The following is a 22,689-nucleotide window of genomic DNA, read 5'->3' as shown; positions in this document are numbered from 1 at the left end:
ATCCTCCTTCTGGGTAGGTTGGCCACCTGCCTTTGTATACATTATAGTTTTTATTCCGTTTCTTTCATCAGTACTCCTCCTTCCACTTCACCCAAATCTTGCCCCAAGCATTCTTTTCCCTGGTATGGTTTTAATCCTTTTGTATTTCCTATTTTAACAAGGTCTCCAGAGTTTAAAGAGAAAAGTGCATTTACTCAGTCTACCCTCTTGAATGAAAGCTCCGCTGAGCTCAGTGTTGCTGTGTAAGCTTGCCTTTTCTTTTTTGGTGCTAGGTCAGCCTCTTGTCTCATTTGTGATGTCTGCTAATTCCTCCCTCCTGCGCAGCAGAGAAAATAGAAGCCATCAGATGGGGATCCCTCTGTTTCTCATCCTTCCTCTTCAGACTGCAGACTGCCCCTTCTCATTGCCTATCTCACCTCTTTTCATCACTTCCCAGAGAAAAAGGTGCCCCCTCTGCCTGTCCTCGTTGCCCCCTGCTCCTGCTGGCTGTGCACAGGCTCTCTGCCCCCACCCCACTGCCATACCCCTGGACCTTATCCACACCCAATATCCCTAAATCTGTATATGCAGTTCTGATTTCCTTCCTTCAGACTCATGTTTCTAATTGTTGACTGAGAATCTTCACTACTGTGCTCAATGGTTTCCTCAAATTCAACATGGCCAACACTGACGTCTTTATTTCTCTCTGAAAAAATCAGCTCCTTATGTCTCTCCCGTTGTGCTGAGTAGCACCATTATCTGCTAAGTCACCCTAGCCGCAAGCTTGGATGTGGTTCTTTTTTTTTTTTTTTAATCTCCTTGAATATATCTAGGACTGTACTGATAATACAGTAGCCACTAGCCACGTACAACTATTTAAATTTTAATTTAAATTAATTAAAATCAAATACAATTAATAATGCAGTTGCTCGGGTACGCTGGGCACACTGCAAGTGCTCAGTGGCCACGTGTGGCTAGTGCCACAGGACGCTTCCGCCCGTGCAGGAAGTTCCGTCAGACCTGCTGGTCTGGGGCGTTTTTTGCCCTTTGTTCCCGCTTCACTGACCATCTGAGCCCTCACCATTTCTCACCTGGGCCATCAGTGTAGCTCTGACTCACCAGCATCTTCTTCCTCACCCCAGTCCATTTTCTTCACTCATCAAATGATCTCTATGAAACCCTTAAAGAAATATAGAGAAGCAGAGGTCTGGCCTTTTAATGTCATTTCCCTACCTGAATGCTTCGGATGTCCCCCTATCTTTTCTTCTTTCTGTGCTTGTTGAATGACTTCTCAGCCTTCAAGAATGAACTCCAGGGTTGCCTACTCTGGCATGGCAGAGGCAATGTTTCTTCCTCTGTACTTGGACACTTCTTTTTGGTACCTCTTTTTCAGAGCACATTTCCCAGTAATGTTTCACTAGACTCTGAGCCACTGGGAGACAGGAATCATGCCTTCCCAGTCTACCAGGGTTCCCACGTACGTAACAGACCAACTTCTCTTTTGTACATCTGGGTGGGTGCTAGCTATGTGGAAACTTTACAGTAAATGAGAAAATGGCCACCCAGATCATGTTCTGTTGTTGAGGAGCCCTGATTGAGAAAGGCTACAAAGGGTGACGAACGACCTTCCCTCAAGTGCTAATCCCACCTCAGTCAGCCTTGATTCTCAGCTATCTTGACTCCCAAACACATTTTTTTTTTTTTTTTTTGTCGTCCGCACCGCACTCAGCCAGTGAGTGCACCGGCCATTCCTACATAGGATCCGAACCCACGGCGGAAGCGTCACTGCGCTCCCAAGCGCCGCACTCTCCCGAGTGCGCCACAGGGTCGGCCCCAAACACATTTTTCAGAGAGAAACATATTTCCTTTAATAAAAATATCTTCAGTGAAAGATGGGCGTATTAATTACCACAAACTTGGTGGCTTAAAATAACAGAAACTTATTCTCTCACAGTTCCAGAGTCCAGGAGTCCGAAATCAAGGTGTTGCCAGGGCCACACTCTCTCCAAAGGCTCTAGAGGAGAATCCTTCCTTGCCTCTTTCCACTTTTGGTAGCTCCTGGTGTTCTTCGACTCATAGCCGGCCGTCTTCACAGGACCTGCTTCCCTGTGTCTCTGCATCTGTGGCTTGAATCTCCCTCTTTTTTCTCTTATAAGGACACCAGTCATTGGATATAGAGCCCATCCTAAATCCAAGATGATCTTATCTCAAGATCCTTAACTTATTATATCCGTAAAAACCCAGTTTTGAAATTAGGTTACATTCACAGGTACTGGGGGATAGAATTTGGACATATCTTTTGCAGGGACACAATCCAACCCACGACAGTGGGTGAGAATAGAAGTGAGGACACTGATAGCTATGTCTCTGCCCCTCTCCCAAGCCTTGCCTGAGCTGAACCAGCAGATTGGTTGTAGCCTTCATTTCTGTGCATGTATTCATTTAAATTAATTAAGAGCCCCACCTCCAAATCAAGAGTGGGGAGTAGGCCATTTAACTCAACCAGCTGTCTTTCTTTCCATGACAGGCTCACTACACTCCCTTGAGCTGGATTTTTTTCCCCCTGGCTAGCAATTATCATTAAATAATAAAGCATAGCCCAAAATAAACACATTTATCATCCTTTAGTTTTCAGAGACATTCTCTTGTCCAGAGCTTTTAAAATGAAAATGGATATTTAGATTTAGAAATTATTTTTAAATGAAAATGGGTATTTAGATTTAGAAATTATTTTAAGTGCATGTATGCATACACACAACATGGAAAATGACCAGAAATAATTGTCTGTGTATAGTAAGAAAAAACATAAGTACTTTTCCTGTTTTTATTTATCAGTGCCATCTAAATTTTCCATGATGAACGTGTTTTACTTTTGTGAATAGAAGAAACATTTTTTAAATGTGGATAGTTTTAATGAAGTTTTTATAATTTGCCTAGGACCGTTTGTATCATTTAAAAGGCAAGATAGTAGGCCACTTGGGATTCTTAGGAACAGACCACTGATTGTTTGTGTACAGTTCAGACACTATTTAGGTTTTGGAGTGGTGTTAACATTGTTAATTATTCAGGAAATGGTCAGACTTTCGTTGCAGTAGAAACTGAAACCCATGGTGTCTGCTAGGGAGGTTTCCCCCATGCCTGATGGAAAACAGGCCCTCTCCCTTAGCCTTGTGGCAAAGTGAGGCAGCTACACTGACACCTGCTCTCAGTCTGTTGGGGACCATTCCAGAATGAGCCCTGTAATCTCTCACCAGCAATACCATTTGGCTTCAACAGGCATGTGTTTTTCTAGTCTTTAAGCTGTTTCCAGGTCAGCCTGCATCTGGCCTGTTATGAGACGGCACCCATTTCCATCAGCCCACAGCTCCTGGAAGCCACAGCAGAGCATAAGGCGCCTTTGAGCTATTTCACTACGGAATGCAATGTGCTCCAAGGGAATTTTCGTATTTTGGTTTTTAATATGTGGATGAATCATTGAAATTTCAAGTACTTTTGGTTCCCAAATTAGCAAGATGGAGACATGGTAGATATTTAATATGCAAAGCTTTCCAGTGGCTTTTAGAGAAGAGGCCATGTGCCTGTTCTCCATCCTTGCCTAGAAGGGTTTTGGCAGCAGGGCTGGCACAGGGTTACGGTTTCACTCTGTCTGTGGGACTAAAGTGCTCCATGGCCTTGAGAGTCTCTTAGGGCAGTGCTGCTGCAGGTGTGATGCCCGGACTGGCAGCATCAGCATCTCCTGGGAGCTTGTCAGTTGGCAGATTCCTGGGCTTCATCCAGACCTACTACATCAGAGTTCCTGGGGGTGGGGTACCCATTCATAAGGCCCCGTGGGTGCTGTAGTCACTTTGCCCTTTAAGATAGACATTGTACCTTGATGATAAAACTGTGAACAAGGTTATCAGAAAGACCAGTTTCCAGCAACCATCTTCACTTACTTGGAGCACTTCTCTCTTTGGAAGTCAGAGCCATAACCACAGAGAAGCATGATGTGGACATTTAAATTCTGGGCAGGGAAATGTGTGTTTTAAATGTCATTCAGAGGCCCCTGTGTGTGTTTCTTATACAGGAGGTCTGTGTGGATAGTCCTTCCTGCTGCCCCAGGGATAGTCCTCTCTTGAAGTCACTTGGGGGAAAGCTGCTGCTGTTGTCACTATCTTGTCATCTTAGCCTAACCCCTCACAATGCAGACTCTCTTCCAAACCATGCACGTTGAATGACTTGCGACTTCACACACAGCGTGTCATCCCAATGCCAGTGCGCTTGTGCAAGCGGTTCTCTCCCACTCCCCACCCCCCATACCATCATCAGAGCTGGCCCCCCACTTCCTCACCTTCGACTCTGCTGAAGTGCCGCTGCCCTCGTTAAGCTTTCTCTGGATGACTTCAGGTGGAGTTACATTTTTCCCCTTTTCTGCTTCCTATATCACTCGAGATAGATATTTACAGCACTCAAGTGCACTTGTGTTGCTGTAAATGATAAATGGTTGTGAAATCATTCATCACTCTTCCTCTAGGCTCTGGGTTCCATGATAGTAGAAATTTCACTCTGGGTCTTCTCTCAGCACAGAGTCAGGCACTTGGGACTGAGTGAATAAACATTCCTTTAAGGTGGTGATCCCTCCCCTGCTAGAAGCTTCTAGTACCTTAGATAACATGTTCACCTTGTGCTCGTGAAGAACAGATGACAGTCACTGGCAGGTCCAGTTAAGAATACAGTGACTTGTATGTGGACTGAACTGATTTAGCTTTCCAGAGGGGCTGATCTCTTAATGTAAATGAAAGCCCCACCATCTGCCCAGCTGGCTCTTTTGCTCTTTGGTCTGGGAAACCTCCAACTGTATCTAAAGGCATTATGGTTTCAGGTTCGAGAACTTCAAACCCGACTACAGAGCGTGCAGGCCACAGGTCCCTCCAGCCCTGGCCGCCTCACTTCCACCAATCGCCCAATTAACCCCAGCACTGGAGAACTGAGCACGAGCAGCAGCAGCAATGACATTCCCATTGCCAAGGTGAGCTCCTGGGGGTGGGAAGGATGGGCGGGAATACCTCCTGTTATCTGGAAGCACCAGCCGCTGCCTAGCACTCAACTGTGCAGGCATGCCCTTAGCTCAGAAGGCCTGAGGGGCTTCCCTAAGGACCTTGTGCAGGCCTCCTACACTGGAGCTGCAGGGAGAGATAACCTGCTCATAGTTTTAAGTCTCTCTCGGCAGCAACCTGGACGCCAACAGTCATTAATCATCCAGCTGGAGAATGTCACAGCTGACAAGTCATTGTGAAGAGTGAGAAGCTATAATGCTTCATGGTGGACAGAGAGTTGCTCTCAAGGACTGAGGTTCAGCCCAATGGGGGACCCTGAGTAATGAACCAATGATCTCCCCACTCACAAGACCGACGGTTCTGCCAGCAGAACAATAGATTCTGATGGGCAGACTACAGCAGTTGTGAGAAGTAGCCCCACCCATTGTCTGCCACAGCCCCCCAGCTCATGTGCGGGGTCCCACACAGAGAGACCGTTAAAATGATATGTGTCTTCCTTTCTGGTACCCCCTGCTAGTCTCCACAATACAGTTGGTTCTCAATGGTGAAGTTTAGCAAGTTAGGTTAAACCAGTGTTTCTCAACCAGAAGTGATTTTGTCCCCCAGGGGACATTTGGCAATGTCTGGAGACATTTTTGATGGTCACAATTGGAGTGCTACTGGCATCTTGTGGCTAGAGGCCAGCGATGCTGCTAAATAGTCTGTGTGCACAGAACAGCTCCCACAACAGAGTTACCCAGCCCAAATGTCAACAGTGTGTGCTGAGGTCAAGAGACCCTGAGTTAGGCTGATGGTAGAAAAATTAGGCAAATGAGTTGTTCATAAGAAATTAATCAATTTAGTTGACATGGCTAACCAGTAGCCCTACATAAACATAGCCTCAACAGTTTTTGTTCTGTTTTTTAAGATTGCTGAGAGGGTGAAGCTATCAAAGACAAGGTCTGAATCCTCATCGTCTGATCGGCCAGTCCTGGGCTCAGAAATCAGTAGCATAGGGGTAAGTGTCCATGAGAGGTGAGGCAAGAAAGAACCCAGTAGAGCTGCACAGACAATAGCTTAGAGATGGTGGAATTTCCAAAGTTCACCTCCAATAAACCAGTTAATTGTAATAATAAATCATACCCGATTTCTTTCCAAAGGATCAAATTAAAATGTATTGTGATTTCCTTCCACATGTAAATTACTTTTTCAATTTTAAGGGAGATTTTTTTTTTTTTTTCCCCCTCTACTTGAAACCATTCAGAAAGAAATGATTTAGGTCTGCTTTCTGGTGATGTAGATGAAAGTCTTTAAGTATCTGTTTTATATCACTCTGCTACCCCAGAGACCAGAGGAGTCATGGAGCTCTAAAAGAACCCTGCCTTTTGCACAGTCCTCTTGAAAGGGAATGTGCTTTTCAGTGAGGATGAATGTGGCCTTTGAAGTGTAGCCCAATGCTATGAAAGACCGAAGAACTGGAACCTTCCAGTTTAGTACCAGAGTTTTCATTTGTAGAGTCTGCGAACACCCTGGGGCTGTAAGAGCTGAAGGATGGTGAAAAGGGAGCAGTTTCAGTTCCTTAAGGGATATATTCTAGGATTGGGGATGAGGCTGGGAGAGCCAGCTACTTGATCCTCAAGGGTGGAGAGAGCCCAAATAGCACTTTTAAGGCCTTAGTTTCGAATTTTGCACTGAGCAAAAATTGTATGCATTCAGATTCCATGCTAAAGCCAAATTGTGGCAATAAAAGAGCCAACCCCTCTCCTGGCTACAGTAACTAGAGATAATGGCCTGGAGTGGCGGGGTTTCAGAACGTGGTAAGGAAGCGCTGACTCTGTTTAACATCCAACATTTCAGGGACTCTAAAGAGGCATGACCCCCCCACCCCCACTCCCATCCTTGCAGACCAGCAGCAGGTGCTTGGGGGATGCAGCTGAATCTTGATTCTGTTTTACATACTGCTTTCATAATAGTTAGCTTTTGATAGGAGGATTATACAAACTGAGAACCATCAGGGTAACCATCTCCTGGTGCTTATTCTCAAGCAATATCAGCTTTAAATTGTTTTGTATGCAAAGCATGTCCCTGAAGTGACACTGACCAGAGGGGAATTAATGCTCATCTTTATAGGTGTCCAGCAGTGTGGCGGAACACCTGGCCCATTCACTTCAGGATTGCTCCAACATCCAAGAGATTTTCCAAACACTCTACTCACACGGATCTGCCATCTCTGAAAGCAAGATTAGAGAATTTGAGGTGGAAACAGAACGTTTGAATAGGTAAGGAGAAATGCTATATATTTGATCGGAGGGCAGAGAGGAGCTGCTCCTCCCTTCCCTTTCCAAAGCTCAATGCTAGTTGGCTAGTGTATTGTGACATGAAGTGATGTGTCAGGCTGGTGGGGTTGGGAGCCTCCAGCATCTTGGCTATAGTAGGAGTGTTTGCAGCAGTCAGAGCAGCTTCATGAGCTTGGGAAGTGCGTTCTCATGGAGTCTCCCACTTGGATTCCACACTTGCTTTGCTGCTCTGCTGTCACTGCTTTAAAGTCTTAATAATTTTTAAACAAGAGTCCCTGCTTTTTTGTTTTGTACTGGACCCTGCAAGTTGCAAAGCAAGTCCTGGGAGCAGTCCATATGGAATGGCAAGTAGGTCACAGTTGGCTGCCAAGCACGCAGGCCTGTGCTGCAGAGAACCACGGAGGGATCGTTCTGGAATGTTGAGTCAGCATCCCAGGGGCGCCTGGAGCCCCAGGAACCAGCAAAAGCAATCTGGTCCAGACGTTCCTGGCACCGACCAGGCATGCTGCTCTAACCTCCCTGCTCTCCCTGACGGTTGCCTAACTTTATTTATGCTCCTTGCACTTGTGCACAATCCTGAGTCCCTACATCCTGTCCTAACTGTCCTACTTAGAATAATTTTACCATATACCCAGTTTTATGGATTCTTCCCAAGTCTCCTGACAGTGGTAGTTTGGGTTTACAGTCCTGCCTGTTGGCAGAGACTGGCTTCTGTGTCATCCCAGTGTTGAGGGAATTGCTAAAAAAAGCAAAGGAGAAGGAGTGGGGCCAAACCTTGGTAACCACTCTGCCTCAGAATTGGTCCCACAGTGGCAGAATGGACCATCGAATCACATCCAAGTGTGGTGTGGCTGCCTTGACCTACCAGTCTTTAGTGGGAGAGCATAGTAAGAATTTGAAAGTCTGATGAGCTAACCAAGAAGAAATGTGGATGTCATTCCCCATCCACCATTGCTTAATTCCATTCCTCTTGTGTATGGCAAACCTGAATAAATTGAATTATCATGTTAGTTCTCCCTGCTTTGAAGCTGTTTAATATAGCTCTTAAGAACTAAGGAAATGAGGCAATCTAGGTCATTTTAAATCTTGAAATTTAATGGTTTCCTTATTAAATCCAAAATACTTAAGAGTGACAATCCTGATGATTACCTCATAGCAGTAAAGAAGCAGCAGTCTTCTCAGTGTCACTGGCCTGGGAGTGCTTAAAAAATTGAATCAGATATGTCCTTTGCAATTTAACAAGGTTAGATACCTTTAGGGACCCTCAGTTTGGTGAGGATCTTCTCTCGATCGATTCTGGGATTTAACAAGCCTGCTTGTGGCTGAACTTGGGGGAAGTTTCTTTCTGCTTAGTTATATGCACCCAAGAGAGACCAGAAAAGGGGAAAATATTTGGTGCTTGTAGATCACATTACTATGCTGTTTAACAGCTTACAAAGGCTGTCACAGACAACCATTTAATCCTCAACTTGTGAGGGTAGAGTAGTCCCACCTTGCAAATGAGAAAACAGGCTTTGAGGTTGGAAGTTGAGTGACTTAAGTCCAGAGCTGTTAAATAGCTGAGGCAGAATTCCAGCCCCTACCCTTTGACCTCACTTCCATCATCCTCCCATGATCATAGCTGCGGCTGGAACCTGGGGGGTTGGTTCTTAGAAATAATCTACCAGTATGTCCTTCTATCTGTTGTTTAACTGCTTATCTCAAAGTTGGAGACCTGCTACTCTCAAAAAACTTTAATCTTTAACTTTGTGGTTGCCAGAGGCAAGGTAGGGGGTGTCATACCTACTCAAAAGTGTGTTTCCTCATTTGACACATCTGTGTTAAGCACCTACTGTGTCCTGGGCTATTTGGCAAAACAAAGTGAAACAGAGAAGGCACTGCTGTCATGGAGCTTTATATTCTGTTAGAGGAGATAGACAAAACTCAAACAAGTAAGCGTATAAGAAAGCTCCAAGAGGGGGATATATAAGACACTGTCAGAATTCCAGGGAGGACTGATTTCCAGTAGGTCATCAGGGAAGATGTCTCTGAAGAGGGGATGCTTACGGCTGAGATTTTAAGGAAAAGAGGAGCAGCCATGTGACAAACTAAGAAGAGCCATGTGGGCCAGCTTACCAGCCTCGAGCTAGAAAGCAGGAAGTGTCCAAAGGCCAGTGGAACTGAAACAGGGCAGGCAGAAGGAGGAGTTGGTCAAGACGCTGTGGCCAAGAGGGAGGAGCTGGCTTGGGTGTGGGTTTTGAGGCCATGAACAAATTTTGCTCATTATTAAGTATAGTTGGAAGTTGTTGCAGGGCTTTGAACAGGGGAAGAACAAGATCTGATTTACATTTTGAAAGATCACTCAGGTGTGAGGAAGGGAAAGGCTGGAACAAGAGAGGAAGCAGAGCGATGAGTGCAGTGGACCAGGCGCTGCAGTGGGACCACGGCTGGGGCTGCCTTCAGGACGTGTGCAGTGGTAAAATCAATGGAAACTGCAGCGGGGTTAGATGTAGATGTAGGAGAAAGGGATGGTCTCCAAGAAGATTCTCAGCTGTCTCACTCATACGGTGAGGTGGATGGTGCTAGCATTTACTGAGATGGAGAAGATGTGGGAGGACAAGGCTTGGGGAAAATCAAAAGTCCCGTTCCGGAATGTTCACTTGGAGACGGCAGTGGGACACCTGAATGGAAATGCCAGGAAGGCAGCTGGATGTGTGGGGCTGGCCATCAGAAGAGAGGTCTGGGCTGGAGAAATCTGGGAACTATGGGAACATAAAAGCCTTATAAAGTCATGGCCCTGGACAAAATCGCCACGAAGGTGAGAGTGGTAATAGAGGAGGGGACCCAAGGCTGCACCCTAGGGAATGCCGACCCTTACAGATTGTGCAGAGAATGAGGAGCCAGCAAGTGAGACTGAGAAGAAATGGCCCTTAAGGCAGGAAGAAATCCAGAAAGACCCATCATGACCTATGTCCAGGGAGCATTTTAAGAAGGAAGGAGGAGCTAATCAGTGGGGTGTTGCCTGGGAAGGGCCATAAGATGGGTTTGGCCACATGGAGGACTGTGAGTTGGGTAAAAGCTTCATCTGATTAGTGGGGACCAAAAGTATACTGGAGCAAGCCGAGAAGTAAATGAGAGACAACAGGGGCAGGAACGTACTCTGGTAACACTTTACCTCAAATTGACCTTGGAGTTGCCAGAACCTAGCAGGGGTCTTGGTCTACACCCACGGTACTACAGCTCACATGTTGGCGAGTGTCTCCATATTCTGCTCTAAGATATGTGATTCTGTGATTTATCCTTGGGGTGGATGGCTTCCAAGCCATTTCATTTCAAGAGTCGCTTGCGTTATGCATGTAAAACTCTATGTCTTTTTAATACTTGGTGCTCAGAGTCCTACACCTGGGCGTGTCCCATGTAAAATGCATCATCTCCTCTAGAGCATCCAGGTCTTAGGAGAAAATGGAGAAGCTGAAGATTTATGTTTCTGATTTGTGTTCTGACTTTGCCACAGACTCATTTGCCGTGAATATACAGTTCTGAATCCTATAAAAGTTAAAGTTCCCACTGCTTATCTTACTGGTAATTAGAGCTGCTAGGCTGTATAACCTGGAAGGAGCTTTGAACGTGCTCCTCCATTCCTGGTCCATTTCCCACTTAGAGACCCTTAGGGGCAGTTTCCTGTTTACTCGCTGATTCATCTTTTGCTTCTGCTCTGTAGCAGTTGGTTAAGAGTCGAGGACCTGGGGTTAAACTGCCTGGTTCATGTCCCAGAGCAAGGTACTTAATCTTTCTGTGCCTCCATTTTTTCATCTGAGAAATGGGGATAATAACACTTAGTTCAGAGGGCTACTGGGGGACTATTGAGCAATAGCTATTACTACGATGCTGCTTTTCACTTGTCCTTGTGGAGGGCAAATTACTGAAGCACACAGGGCCTTGAGGTCACACGGCTGTCTCCTTTCCTTGACACATCCCCAGGGCCTAACAAGGGACCTGGCACATGCAGATGTGGAATGAGTATGTCCATGGATGGGTAGCAAGTAACCAGGGGGCTTATTTTTTATTTCTAATTCACACAGAATTTGATGATTGTTTTATTTAGAGTTGCCTCCTTGATTATTTTGTGCCAGTTACATTTGTTAAAACATCTGACAAGCCCTCATCCTAACATGCATTTCTGAACTGAATATAAATGAGACAACTGAAATATTGACAAATTAATTATAACCCTAGTGTGAAACTGATTTATTTTTCCTTTGTAGCCGTATTGAACACCTCAAATCCCAAAATGACCTCCTGACCATAACCTTAGAGGAATGTAAAAGCAACGCTGAGAGGATGAGCATGCTGGTGGGGAAATACGAGTCCAACGCCACGGCACTGAGGCTGGCCTTGCAATACAGGTGGGAACCAGCAGTGGGATGGGGGACACACAGTCGGATGTCTGTAGCCACTTTGATTTAGAAATGCATCAGAGTAACCTGCGTGAAAGTAGAAAACAGGCTTTCAGAAGGCATTACTAGGGGGTTAGACCAGCAAATATTAGTGATACAATATAAAAAATCAATTAGTGCCCTTGGAGCAATTAAGAAAATAAGGGTAATGAATATGGTATTAGTAAACAGGTATGTTTCTACTAGCATATTCAACTTAAGTATTATTTTACTGTAATATCAGTCAAGATATCAGTTTTTGTAATACATATTCATTTTTTCTCTCTGGTCTTTTTCATATTCATATATATTTTACGTTATTGTAAATCTGTAGTGCATTCTTTCAATATTGCTTAATAGTCTCCATTTATTTTGAATGGCTATATCCCCTGCATCATTTATATATTATTATTTCATTTATTCATTTATCTAAAAGACATTTAGACTTTTGATATTGAAAATAATTCTATGGTGAATAATTTAGTGCAGGTAAGATCTTCATTCTTGAATATTTTCCTTGGGATAAAATCTCTGAAGCAGAAGTTATAGGTCAAAAGAAAAGAATATTTTCGTGGCTCTTCAGACATGCTGCCAATTTTTTTTTCCATAAAAACAAGCTAGTTCAAATGACTACTGTTCATTCATTGATAAGCAAGTGATATATGAAAGTACCACTTTTATTCTGCCTCATCAGCTTTGATATTTATCTGTTTTTAAACTGCTTCTTGTTTAAAGCTACAAAACTATGCTTTATTGTTGTCTTAAAAGATTTATTTCACTAGTGTCACCACTTAAACTTATTTGCCAAGATCTCAGAGTGGTTGACTGTATCTTACGGTTAGCATTTTCTAAAAAGTTCAATATTGTTTTAAGAAACTTTATTTCTTCAAAAAACAGAAACCAAAATACGTGAGTTCAAAGCTAGAGAACAAGCATCCTAGTTTACAGATGCACCAAAGCAAGCAGGTGATCCAGCCCAGATAGCTCTCGAAGCAGGCTCTTCTCTGTCCATAGTCTGTCTTTGATCAGAAAGGTCTTTCTTCACATGAGCACATCTCATGGATGAAGAAATGACCTCGCATCTCTAACCTGCAACGTGGGTGCCCTTGAAAAGAGCTGCCAGCACCTAGAGCTGGTGATGTGGCCCCTTTCTATAGCTCTTAGCAAAGGATGATGAAAGTAAAGACAATCAGAAACAGATGGTCTCCTGACTAAATGTTGGCTAAAGCAACATATCCCCTGCTTGGCATGGAGAGGCTCTTTGGCTGTTGGCTTGAGGAGGACGTTTTGCTACCTCAGTGTCCTGTCTGGGAGCACACAGGTGCCACACACACGCTCTTCCTCCCATATGCACAAGTGTCCATGTGGGTCTCAGGCTGTAGGAAAAGGACCATCCTCTGATCTTTCACCTTGTTTGCTCGATAGATGACGGGCACAAAGAGTGACTATTTTTCATCTTCTTAGAAATCAAAACTCAAACTCTTGCCAGACATTTTGTGATGGCCTAAGAGTGTTTCATGAGACAGTTTTACAAGCTTCCTGCAGAATTTTCTGTGATGATGGAACTGTTGTCTGTCTGTGCTGTCCAGTTTGGTAACCACTAGCCATGTGTAGCTATTGAACTTATGAACTATGGCTCCCGCAGTGGAGGAACTGAACTTTTCATTTTATTTGACTTAAAAATATTTAATTTAAATAGCTACATGTAGCTAGTAGCTATGGTATTGAATGAATAGTGCAAGTCTAGGTCAAAATCATCTCCTTATGGGTATTAGTTACCTACTATATTACTATTTATTGTGTCACAGATTCATGGGTGAGGAATCTGGGAGTGGTTTACCTCGGTGGTTCTGGCTCACCGTGTCTTATGAGGCTCTTGTCAAGCTCTCAGCTAGGGCTATGTCATTGAAACCTTAACTGGGGCTGGAGAATCTGCTTCTGAGAAGGTTCACTCATGTGGCCATTGGCTGGAGACCTCAGTTCTTCCCTGGCTATTGGCTGGAAGCTTTAGTTCTTACCACATGTGCCTCTCTCAAGGGCTGCTTGAGAGTCTTCAAGACGTACTAACTGGTCTCTAGAGAGAATGATCAGAGAGAAAGTGAAGTGACAGAGACTGACCAAGATTACAGTCACAGTGTTTTTTAATAACCTGATCTTGGAAGTGACTTACCATCACTTCTGCCATATTGTATTAGTCGCACAGACCAACCCTGGCACAATGTGCAAGGGGGCGGCACTAGGGTTTGGGTACCAGGATGTGGGGCTCCGTGGGGCCACCTTGGAGGCCAGCTAGCTTAGGTGTATCCCATTTCCTTTTTAGCTGCTCATCAGAGAGACAACAAACTTACCTCTCCCACTATTATTGCTTCCCTTGTATTTTTCTAGACTCTAGTTTAAAGTTTTTAAAAAAAAAAAAAAAAAGACCAATGTAGGAGAAGAGAGCAAGCCACTGGCTGTGTGGTTCCTTGCTTATGTGGATAGGGAGGCTGAGGCAGATCCCGCACTGCCTTCTCCCCAGGAGGTGTGGTGCTGCATGGAAGATGCCAGAACTGAGGACGCGTGTGCTTGTGTTTCAGCGAGCAGTGCATCGAAGCCTACGAGCTCCTCCTGGCGCTGGCCGAGAGCGAGCAGAGCCTCATCCTGGGGCAGTTCCGAGCGGCGGGCGTGGGATCCTCCCCTGGTAAGTGTCTCCTGAGTCCCTGCGTCCAGCTTCCTTGTCTCCTCTCCCTGCCTCTTGCTCCACTACCCCCGTCTCAGCTGCTGGCATTGAATCATCTCCCAACAATGTGCAATTTGCCTGTCAAGTGTGTTTTTTGTTTTTCCTCATGACTGAGTGGGTAAATTGTTTATGTTGAATGCAGTAAGAACTGGAGTGGAAACAGACAAGTTAAAACAAACAGGGCCTCTTAGGAAACATATTCTCCTGGGCTGACAGTAGGACCAGATGGAACGGGAGGCCCACGCTGGCGACTAAGGGGCCAACTTTTCCACAGCCTCTCCCTGTGGTGCTGGCTGCTGAGGGTCCCTCTGCTGCCACGTGGCCTTTGCCTTGTCTCGTTGCTTCATTGGCTGTGCCTGTTCTCCAGGTTTGTTCCTGTGAGTCATTTTGAAGCTCCTCATCTCCAGGTGTCTTACGAATAAAGAAGGAGGAGTTTCACACCCCGACCTGGTCAGCTCCGGTGAAGCAGGTTATCTGCTGACCTCTGCCACCTTCCCTTTCCCCCATCCGTGGGGTCATGGCCTGATTTTTCTTTTTTTCTTTTTTTCTGCACCTGGCTGACACAGGGATGCAAACTCTTGACCTTGGTGTTATAATGCCGTGCTCTAACCAGCTGAGCTAACCAGCCAGCCCCTGTTGGCCTGATTTGCACATTGAGATCACACTGCCCTCCCCCACTCCCTACTCTATCCTTCAGTTCTGAGTCAGTGGAAGGGGTACTTTATTGAAAATGGTATAAGTCCTAAAATGCGGCCAGTGGTTGCGGCTCTGAGCCCTGCAGTGACATGAGGAAGACTGCAATAGAAATAGTGCTTGAGAAGACAGAGCCAGGGGAAAAGGCTACCATCTCTGCATGCAGCACTGAGCCCCAGACGCTGCCTTAGGCTGTGCGTTATCACAGTGGCTGCACTGGAGAAGCAAAGGCAAGTAAACAGAAAGTTGAAGTGACCAGATCACTCCAGAGCTGAAGGTGGGTGGCATGGGCAGGCCAGGTGTCCCCATCCAGGGTGACCAGTCATTTGTCATGGACTGGCTTTGAGCTGTGAGCTTCTGTTAGGGCTTGTCCTTCCAGGGTACCCCTTACAAAGAAGGTCGTCATCTAAATGCTTCCTCCTGTCCCCGCCAGCACCTCTCTCCTTGCCTGGGGTTTTCTTTTGCACTAAATTCTGAACACTCATGCGTTTTTCCTTTTTCAGTTTTGACATGCACAGGAATATGAAGCAAATCTAAAGGAAGGGAAGTAACCTGGGTATTAATTTCCTGCTTCATATCCAAGCTATCCAACAAGGAAACAAGCCTTCATTAGTATGGGTGGCCATCCTCTACTCCTCCTCCTGGGCTTTTTTTTTTTTTAAATAGTATTACCATCCCAGCCCAGAATTAGAAGGTCTGCCAGCATTTCCATTAGAAACTTCATTTTTCAGAGTCTTTTAACTGAATCATAAAACTTTATTCCTCATATGAAACAGATCCTAAAATGATCTTGGCTTACTGTCAGGTTTTTTGTCCTTAAATATATACATATATTAAGAAAAATGACTAATTAAAAGAAAACAATCAATCATCTTATTTTCAGTTTGTATCATAAGAATGTCTTAACCTGTTCCATCCTCAAAAGGTACCTTTTATTAGGCTTGTACCTACTCAGTGCAGTTAACTTGGTAGGAGCTGAAAAGGCTTAAACAAACTTGCATTTAAAATGTTTAAAATCAATAATGAAATGCTTTATATTTACCTAATACTGGGTAGTTCATGTATATATTTATAAGATGAGCCAGTCAATAATATCATGCTCGCTTCAGAACAGAATTCAAATAGCAATCGGGTGGTGAGTTGTATGTAAAATATTTTATTTGTAGAAAGAAGAAAGGCACAAAGGTTGTCAGAGAAATGGCCAAAGGGAGGTCCAGGGGGTCTTAGCTTGCAGGACATGCCCACTCCAATTTCCTGCCCACTCCATAGGGCTGAGGATTGGCTTAATTTTTAGCAGCCCCCATTAAATCTCACTCTTCTATTCTGCTGACAACAGCAGAAGACCTGTCACTCTGTCCCAGCGTGCCACATATTTGTTGCACAGCAAAGCAAGAACTAGTTTGTGAAATCTACCCATGGTATGTATCAATTACTGTGATTTTTCCTTCATTTCTTGTTGATATCCCAGGCATTCATTATGTTCATTCTAGATGATTTAGGCCAGTGGTTTTCAAACTGTGACCTGGGAAGCTGGAGGAATATCTTTGGGCCTCAACAGTGGAGGATGGGGAAGCTGAGCGTATCTCCCCACATACACCCCTGCCTACTTCATCCAGTCCTGCATTTACCATTTTTTGTATGTTAGCATTACCATTTTGTGTCCTTCAGCATAAGATTTCACTTGAAAATATTTGAAAGAGCATGGATCTGTACAGATAGCAAACTAGTGACTTGTCTGGCTAGCACAGTTTTTGTTTTGTTTTATTTTTTCAAGACTTTATGTTTTGGGAGCAATAGCAAAATTGAAAGGAAGGTATAAAGATTTCCCATATACCTCCTGCCCATGCACATGCACGGCCTCCCCCATTGTCCACATCTCACACCAGAATGGTACATTTGTTACAACTGATGAACCTGCATTGACACATCACTATTACCCAAAGTCCATAGTTTATATTACAGTTCACTCTTAGTGTTGTATGTTCTGTGGGTTTGGATATATATATAATGACGTGTATCTACCATTGTAGTATCACTGCTCTGAAAATCCTCTGTGCTCCAGTATTCATTTCTCCCTCATCACCCTGCCAAACCCCTGGCAACCACTGATCTTTTTACTCCATAGTTTTGCCTTTTCCAGTACAGTTTTTAAAATACAACAAGAAGTGGAATATCTTGGGCAGGGACTTCACTGCCTGGCTCTGTGCTGGCGCCTACCATGCCCTAATGTTCTGCTCCGGCCCAGTTTCCTGGCTCCTGGAGGCATTTGAATTGGCCACCATTACCAAGCTGAGAGAAGGGTCAGGGATAGCATCAGTGCAGAAAATACAGAGCCAACCTTATCCGAACCACTAGTTTTGTCTCTCTTGGCCCTCACACAAAGCTCTAACCAAAGCCGTAGACATGTGGAGATGTGGCACAATTTTGCCTCAGTTTCTCCCTGCCTTTATTCTTAAAGAAGTGCCAGTGCACAGAAGAGTGGCCAAACAATAGACTTGTTACTGAGTGGGAGGAGAAGCCAGGAGGCTGAACGTTAGAAAATCATAAAATCTTAGAGCTGGAAACAGACCTTGGAGGTCACATTTGCCAACCCCTCCATTTGTCCATGAGGACAGTGGCGCTCAGAGCAGAGAGATGCCTTCTCACATAGAACTGCCCTGTGACGAGCCATTCTTAGGATGCTGATCTCTTCGCTGACAGGCCACTGCTGGTTCCTCTCCCCCATGCCACCTTTGTCCTGAGTAACTGAGAATTGATTATGCAAACTCATTCCCAGGCTTGCCTTCTCCAGACCTGTGTTGATTAATCCATTGGCTTCTCTGCAATGTAGGAGACCAGTCAGGGGATGAAAACATCACTCAGATGCTCAAGCGAGCTCACGACTGCCGGAAGACGGCCGAGAATGCCGCCAAAGCCCTGCTCATGAAACTGGACGGCAGCTGTGGGGGAGCCTTTGCCGTGGCCGGCTGCAGCGTGCAGCCCTGGGAGAGCCTCTCCTCCAACAGCCACACCAGGTAATGCCCAGCCTTTCTGCCCTGACATGGACGTGTGTCCATGTGTCATCTGCTCAGTGGGCGTGGCATGCAGTAACCCAGCTCTTGGGGACTGTGTGGCCTGGGTAAGGCCAGAATTTGCTTCAGGCTTGCAGCCTGCTTTACCCAAGAAGGAGTCAGAGCTAGAAAGTGGCCATCTCATTTTTCCAACATGAAAACTGCAGTCTAGAAAGTTGTAGAGATGGAACGTGAACCTACTTTTCTGTCTTGTGCTCTTTCTCCTATATTATTGTTCTCCGTTTCTTTATGATTCCTGATTTCCAGGAAGCATATGGGGTAGCTAAGACCCCATTTGCTGCAAACAGTCCCTCAGCACCCAAGGTCCAGTCCACAGGTCCTAGTTCCAGGTGACACGCCCCCATCCTCCTGGGCCTCTGTCCTCGGTGAGCTCCTCCAGGCCAGAGCCTCTTCTCCCACCTCTCTTGCCTCATGGAGTAGTGCTACATTCATAGCTGTGCTTAGCAGGCACTTAATCATGACCTGAGGTCAAGTTCATGGGCTGTGAATGTAGAAAACTAAAGTGAGTACTTGAAAAAGATTAGGAGGAGAGCAATGAAGATCTTGCTGAGCATAACCTGCTGCAGCCTTTGATTCTTTTGGATGGGGATAGGGAGCCAGAATGAAGCTTCTTCTAGCATTCTCATTTCTTGCCACTGAAGCCCTAAAAACATGAATGACTTCCCTTTATGTACCAGTTCTCAGTCTAGAAGTTACTTTGTTAGAGATACTTATGAGATTACCCAATCATGAAAGACAGGGAAGGGTAACTTACCCATTTTCACAGGTGAGAAAACCTTGGCTCAGAGATATCTTCCTTCCCACTACACCACATGGGATCTCATGACATTACAAAACAGTGTCAACTTGCAGATTAAGTGACCAGAACCTCATAAGGGTAGATTGACTTTCAAGAGCCAGCAGAGAAATCCTGATTTTTTTGGTGCCTGAAAGCAATTTAATGTTCCCACCTCTTTTTGCCACTGGCAGGATCCAGCCAGCTGGCTCAGCACATCCATTTACCAAAATAGTGTCCCAGGAGAAGGGACATTCCCAGTGCCACACTTGGCCAGGTGCCCACAGACAAAGGGACCTATTTCTTCTTGACTCCAGAAACAATTACCTTATTCAGTGAAGCACAGATTATAATTTTTTTCCTTAAAACCAGATTCTTCTGTTTAAATACAGAAAGCAGATGCTCCTTTTAATGACTTTTCCAGATGTGTGTAATCTATAATTTCCTCATTCATTTAGTGTAGAAATGAAGTTCTCATGTTGTCAGAAAATGTTCTGTTGAATTAGCGAATGCAAGAATCGGGTTGACAGGAAGCATGTGCTGTTTCAGTAACTTATGAAGTCTGTGTCACAGATCATTTGCTCATACCTCTCCACTCCAAAAAATAATTTTGTCGTTTTTATCTCAATCAGACAAATTTGGAGTCTGTCAGGAGTGAGAATAATATTCTCACCATCTATTTAGTGGAGATCCTGCTTTTGAATATTTGTTTAAAATGCTTTAACATATAGGTGAGCCTTGATTTTGAAACCAGTTTCTTAGAAAAACCTAATTTTTTCTATTGTATTTCTGCAGGTTGAGATAAATTGAGAATACAGAGTTCCTATTTTCAAGGATGGCCTCATTAAAGAATGGCCCTTGAACTAATTTCAGTCTCAAATTGGTCTTCCCTTCAAAGTACAGAGGCCTTTAGCTCTGACTATAGTCAGTTCTCCTTAAAAATTCACTTTCACCCTCCTGCCCAAATCAAAGCAGCTCAGAGCGGGTACAGAAGAACCACACACGGGCATGCCTGTGACGCTCCATGTTCTTAGAAGCTGATACAATTAGACTACTTTATGTGAAACGCGGGTTCAGACTAAAGTCCCATACCATCAGGTCCTTCATAATTATAATAATTACAGTAATTTTGTTTGTAAATTGGCCATCCTGGCTCAGACATTCCCACATGTCAAGTTTATTAAAAAAAAAAAAAAAAAAGAAAAGAAAAGGCACTTTCTGAGTTGGAACTTTATGCGGCCCAGTAAATCCCTTTCCTCCACTGTAACCCCCTGGCATGGAGGATTCCAATCAGAGCATCAGATAACTGTTCCTCAAGGTCTCGGGAAAGGAATGCTGAGTATCAGGCCTCTGGAGGCATTTCTGGCAGCACATGAGCAGCGCCTGTTGACAGGAGGGATAATGGTTTTAGAAAGTAGCAGCAGAGGAGAAGTAAACCAGTAAGGAGAATAAAAATGATAGCCAACCTTCAGCTGATTCTGCTGGCAGGAGCCCAGGGACGTTGCTATTTCACTTTTGAAACATATAGCCACAAGATCATCAGAAAGTGTAATCATATTAATGGATGGAGCAACTAGGTAATGTTGACTGCCCGGATCACTTTATCAGCATATCACAACAAAGAGGCAAATGGACTAAATCTTTGGGAAGAGGAAATGGGAATTCTTCACCAAACCCACCCTGTGTGTCAAGCATCACAATTCCAGCTCATTGTGTGGAAGTGCAGTCATCCATCTAAATCCACGAAAGCACGTGTGGCCAAGACAGAATAAACCACAGCATGTTTTCTCTCTCGGAGACTGGATCGAGTCCCTTTTGTCTCAACATCAGAAGAGGGTCAGGGTTAGCCGTGTGAGAAAGGTGACTGCATCCTTGCCGCGAGCCTCCGCGTGCCTCCAGGTAGCCAGAATACTGCCCGGCTGGCCACTCACACTGGGCTTGATCCCCAAATTGGAATGGAAGGCAGCAGAGCTCCAGACATGCTGGCCCTCACCCTCTAAGCCAGTCTGGATGACCATAAAGTTTCATTGGGGCAAAAGGTTGAGGACAGTGGAATCATGTTTATTGAAAGGGTGACTGGATTGAAACTGCCATCCAGTAGGGACAGGCCCGTGCCACCAGCATCGGCAAGCTTCAGGGAATGCAGTTGGACTAGATCTGGCTGTTCTAATAGTAATCTTTCATGAAAAAGAGAAGTGCTTTGTCATCCAAGTTTCAAGAAAGTCCATCCAAAGTCCTTGGAATTAACACTTATTAGTGTTAAGTTAGCTCTAAGGTACAGCTCAGACACACCACTCAACAGGACAGCCTGGTGATCAGCCCTCCTGCTTATGTCCTTTTCACTTCTCATTTAGGATCCATGAGAACAAGGTGGAGACATGAAATGCTTCTTATGCTTTTTTTTTTTTTTTCCCATTTAAGACCTAACTTCCTGATTCCAAAAGACCTGTATGCTCATTGTAGAAGTAATTAAAATCTGAGTATTACAAGATGCGTAGTACACAAGGTAAAAATTTCTTTATGCTAGGACCCTCACTGGAAAGGACACTGGGAACAGTTTGAGGTATATTCCCACAGATTTAACTGCAGTTTTTATTAGTTAAGACCCTTGGCTGCAAAGGACTCAAACATGCTCAAATAGCTTAAACAAAAGGGGTTCTTATTGGAAGCCTGTCAGGTCTTGCATGCATGAGCTGCATGCCCAGGCTGAAGGCAGGGGGCAGAGGCCTACAGTAAGCCTGAGCAGCATGGAAATGGGCACCTGAGCATAGTCAGGCTAGGCCCATGTCAAGCCTGAGTGGCTTCTGCTGCAAGCAGCCTTTCCTCTATGACAGAGAACCAGTGTACCACCTACACTTGTACACAGGGCTGACTGGTTTCAGGGTGGTGCCCAGTAAGAAAATCCTGGGTAAAGGACCAGCTGGGCTCAGGTGCCTACGCTGGTCATCTGTGACCATGGCAGAGTAGGGCCATGGCAGTTCCCACAGGAGCCATGTGGATGGAGAAAAGAAGGGTAAGTTACAGCAGAAGAGCTTAGAAGGCAAGTACTCAGCACACCAAGACATGGCATCTTTCAAAACAGGATATCTATAAAAATGTGAGTACATCTAATTCTGACTAATGAGGGTCCTATTATGTGGACTCTCTTCGAATGTCCTTTTTCCCCTTGGCATTGTATTCTTACACATCTTCACACGTGTTATTCTTTTCACCAGTTGCGTCGTTTTCCATAGGATGGCAATACTATCATGTATTCAAACAGTTTCCTCATGTTGGATGTTTGCATTCAGTTTTCCACTATGGTAACATTGGTGCAGCCACCATCCTTGTCCTTAGACCTGTCCCTCTTGTGCAATTTCTGTGGGACCAAGTCTGAGAAGTAGAATTTGCTGGTTAAAAACCATGTCAAATAGCCCTCTGTATGTAATCCAATTATTCTCCTACAGCCAGTGTATGAGAGGGCCGCCTCTCCACACCCTTGCAAAACTGGGTAATCACATTTTTTCAGTTTGGCTACCTGTGGCTGTCGGGCCTAGATGGTGTCTGTCTTTGTTATTGGTGACCAGACAGGAATGGGTTAATATTTGTCTTAGAAATGCTGGTTTCCAATATCGTTATGATGACACCTTTAAAAATGGCTTCATAAATAGAATTTATCACCTAAACATCTGTTTCTTATTTTGACTTCCGCTGTCAGCTTAGTTGTTAGGAACTTTCTGGACTCG

At 44.7% G+C, this 22,689-nt stretch overlaps 1 protein-coding gene across 2 annotated transcripts in view; it reads left to right on the top strand.

The window, feature by feature from the left end:
* MCC (MCC regulator of WNT signaling pathway) overlaps positions 1–22,689 on the top strand; it is a 405,468-nt gene that overhangs the window by 351,901 nt on the left and 30,878 nt on the right. For both annotated transcript variants that reach the window (XM_063087360.1, XM_063087361.1), the window contains 6 exons: positions 4,841–4,987; positions 5,923–6,012; positions 7,125–7,273; positions 11,536–11,676; positions 14,283–14,386; positions 17,949–18,132. In XM_063087360.1, the coding sequence (XP_062943430.1) occupies positions 4,841–4,987; positions 5,923–6,012; positions 7,125–7,273; positions 11,536–11,676; positions 14,283–14,386; positions 17,949–18,132 (815 nt within the window). The remainder of the gene's footprint in view (positions 1–4,840; positions 4,988–5,922; positions 6,013–7,124; positions 7,274–11,535; positions 11,677–14,282; positions 14,387–17,948; positions 18,133–22,689) is intronic.

The sequence above is a fragment of the Cynocephalus volans genome, chromosome 2, assembly GCF_027409185.1.
Source record: "Cynocephalus volans isolate mCynVol1 chromosome 2, mCynVol1.pri, whole genome shotgun sequence".
NCBI classification, from domain to species: domain Eukaryota; kingdom Metazoa; phylum Chordata; class Mammalia; order Dermoptera; family Cynocephalidae; genus Cynocephalus; species Cynocephalus volans.
Note: the sequence above shows the minus strand (reverse complement) of the source record. Positions and strands in the feature narration are given on the sequence as shown.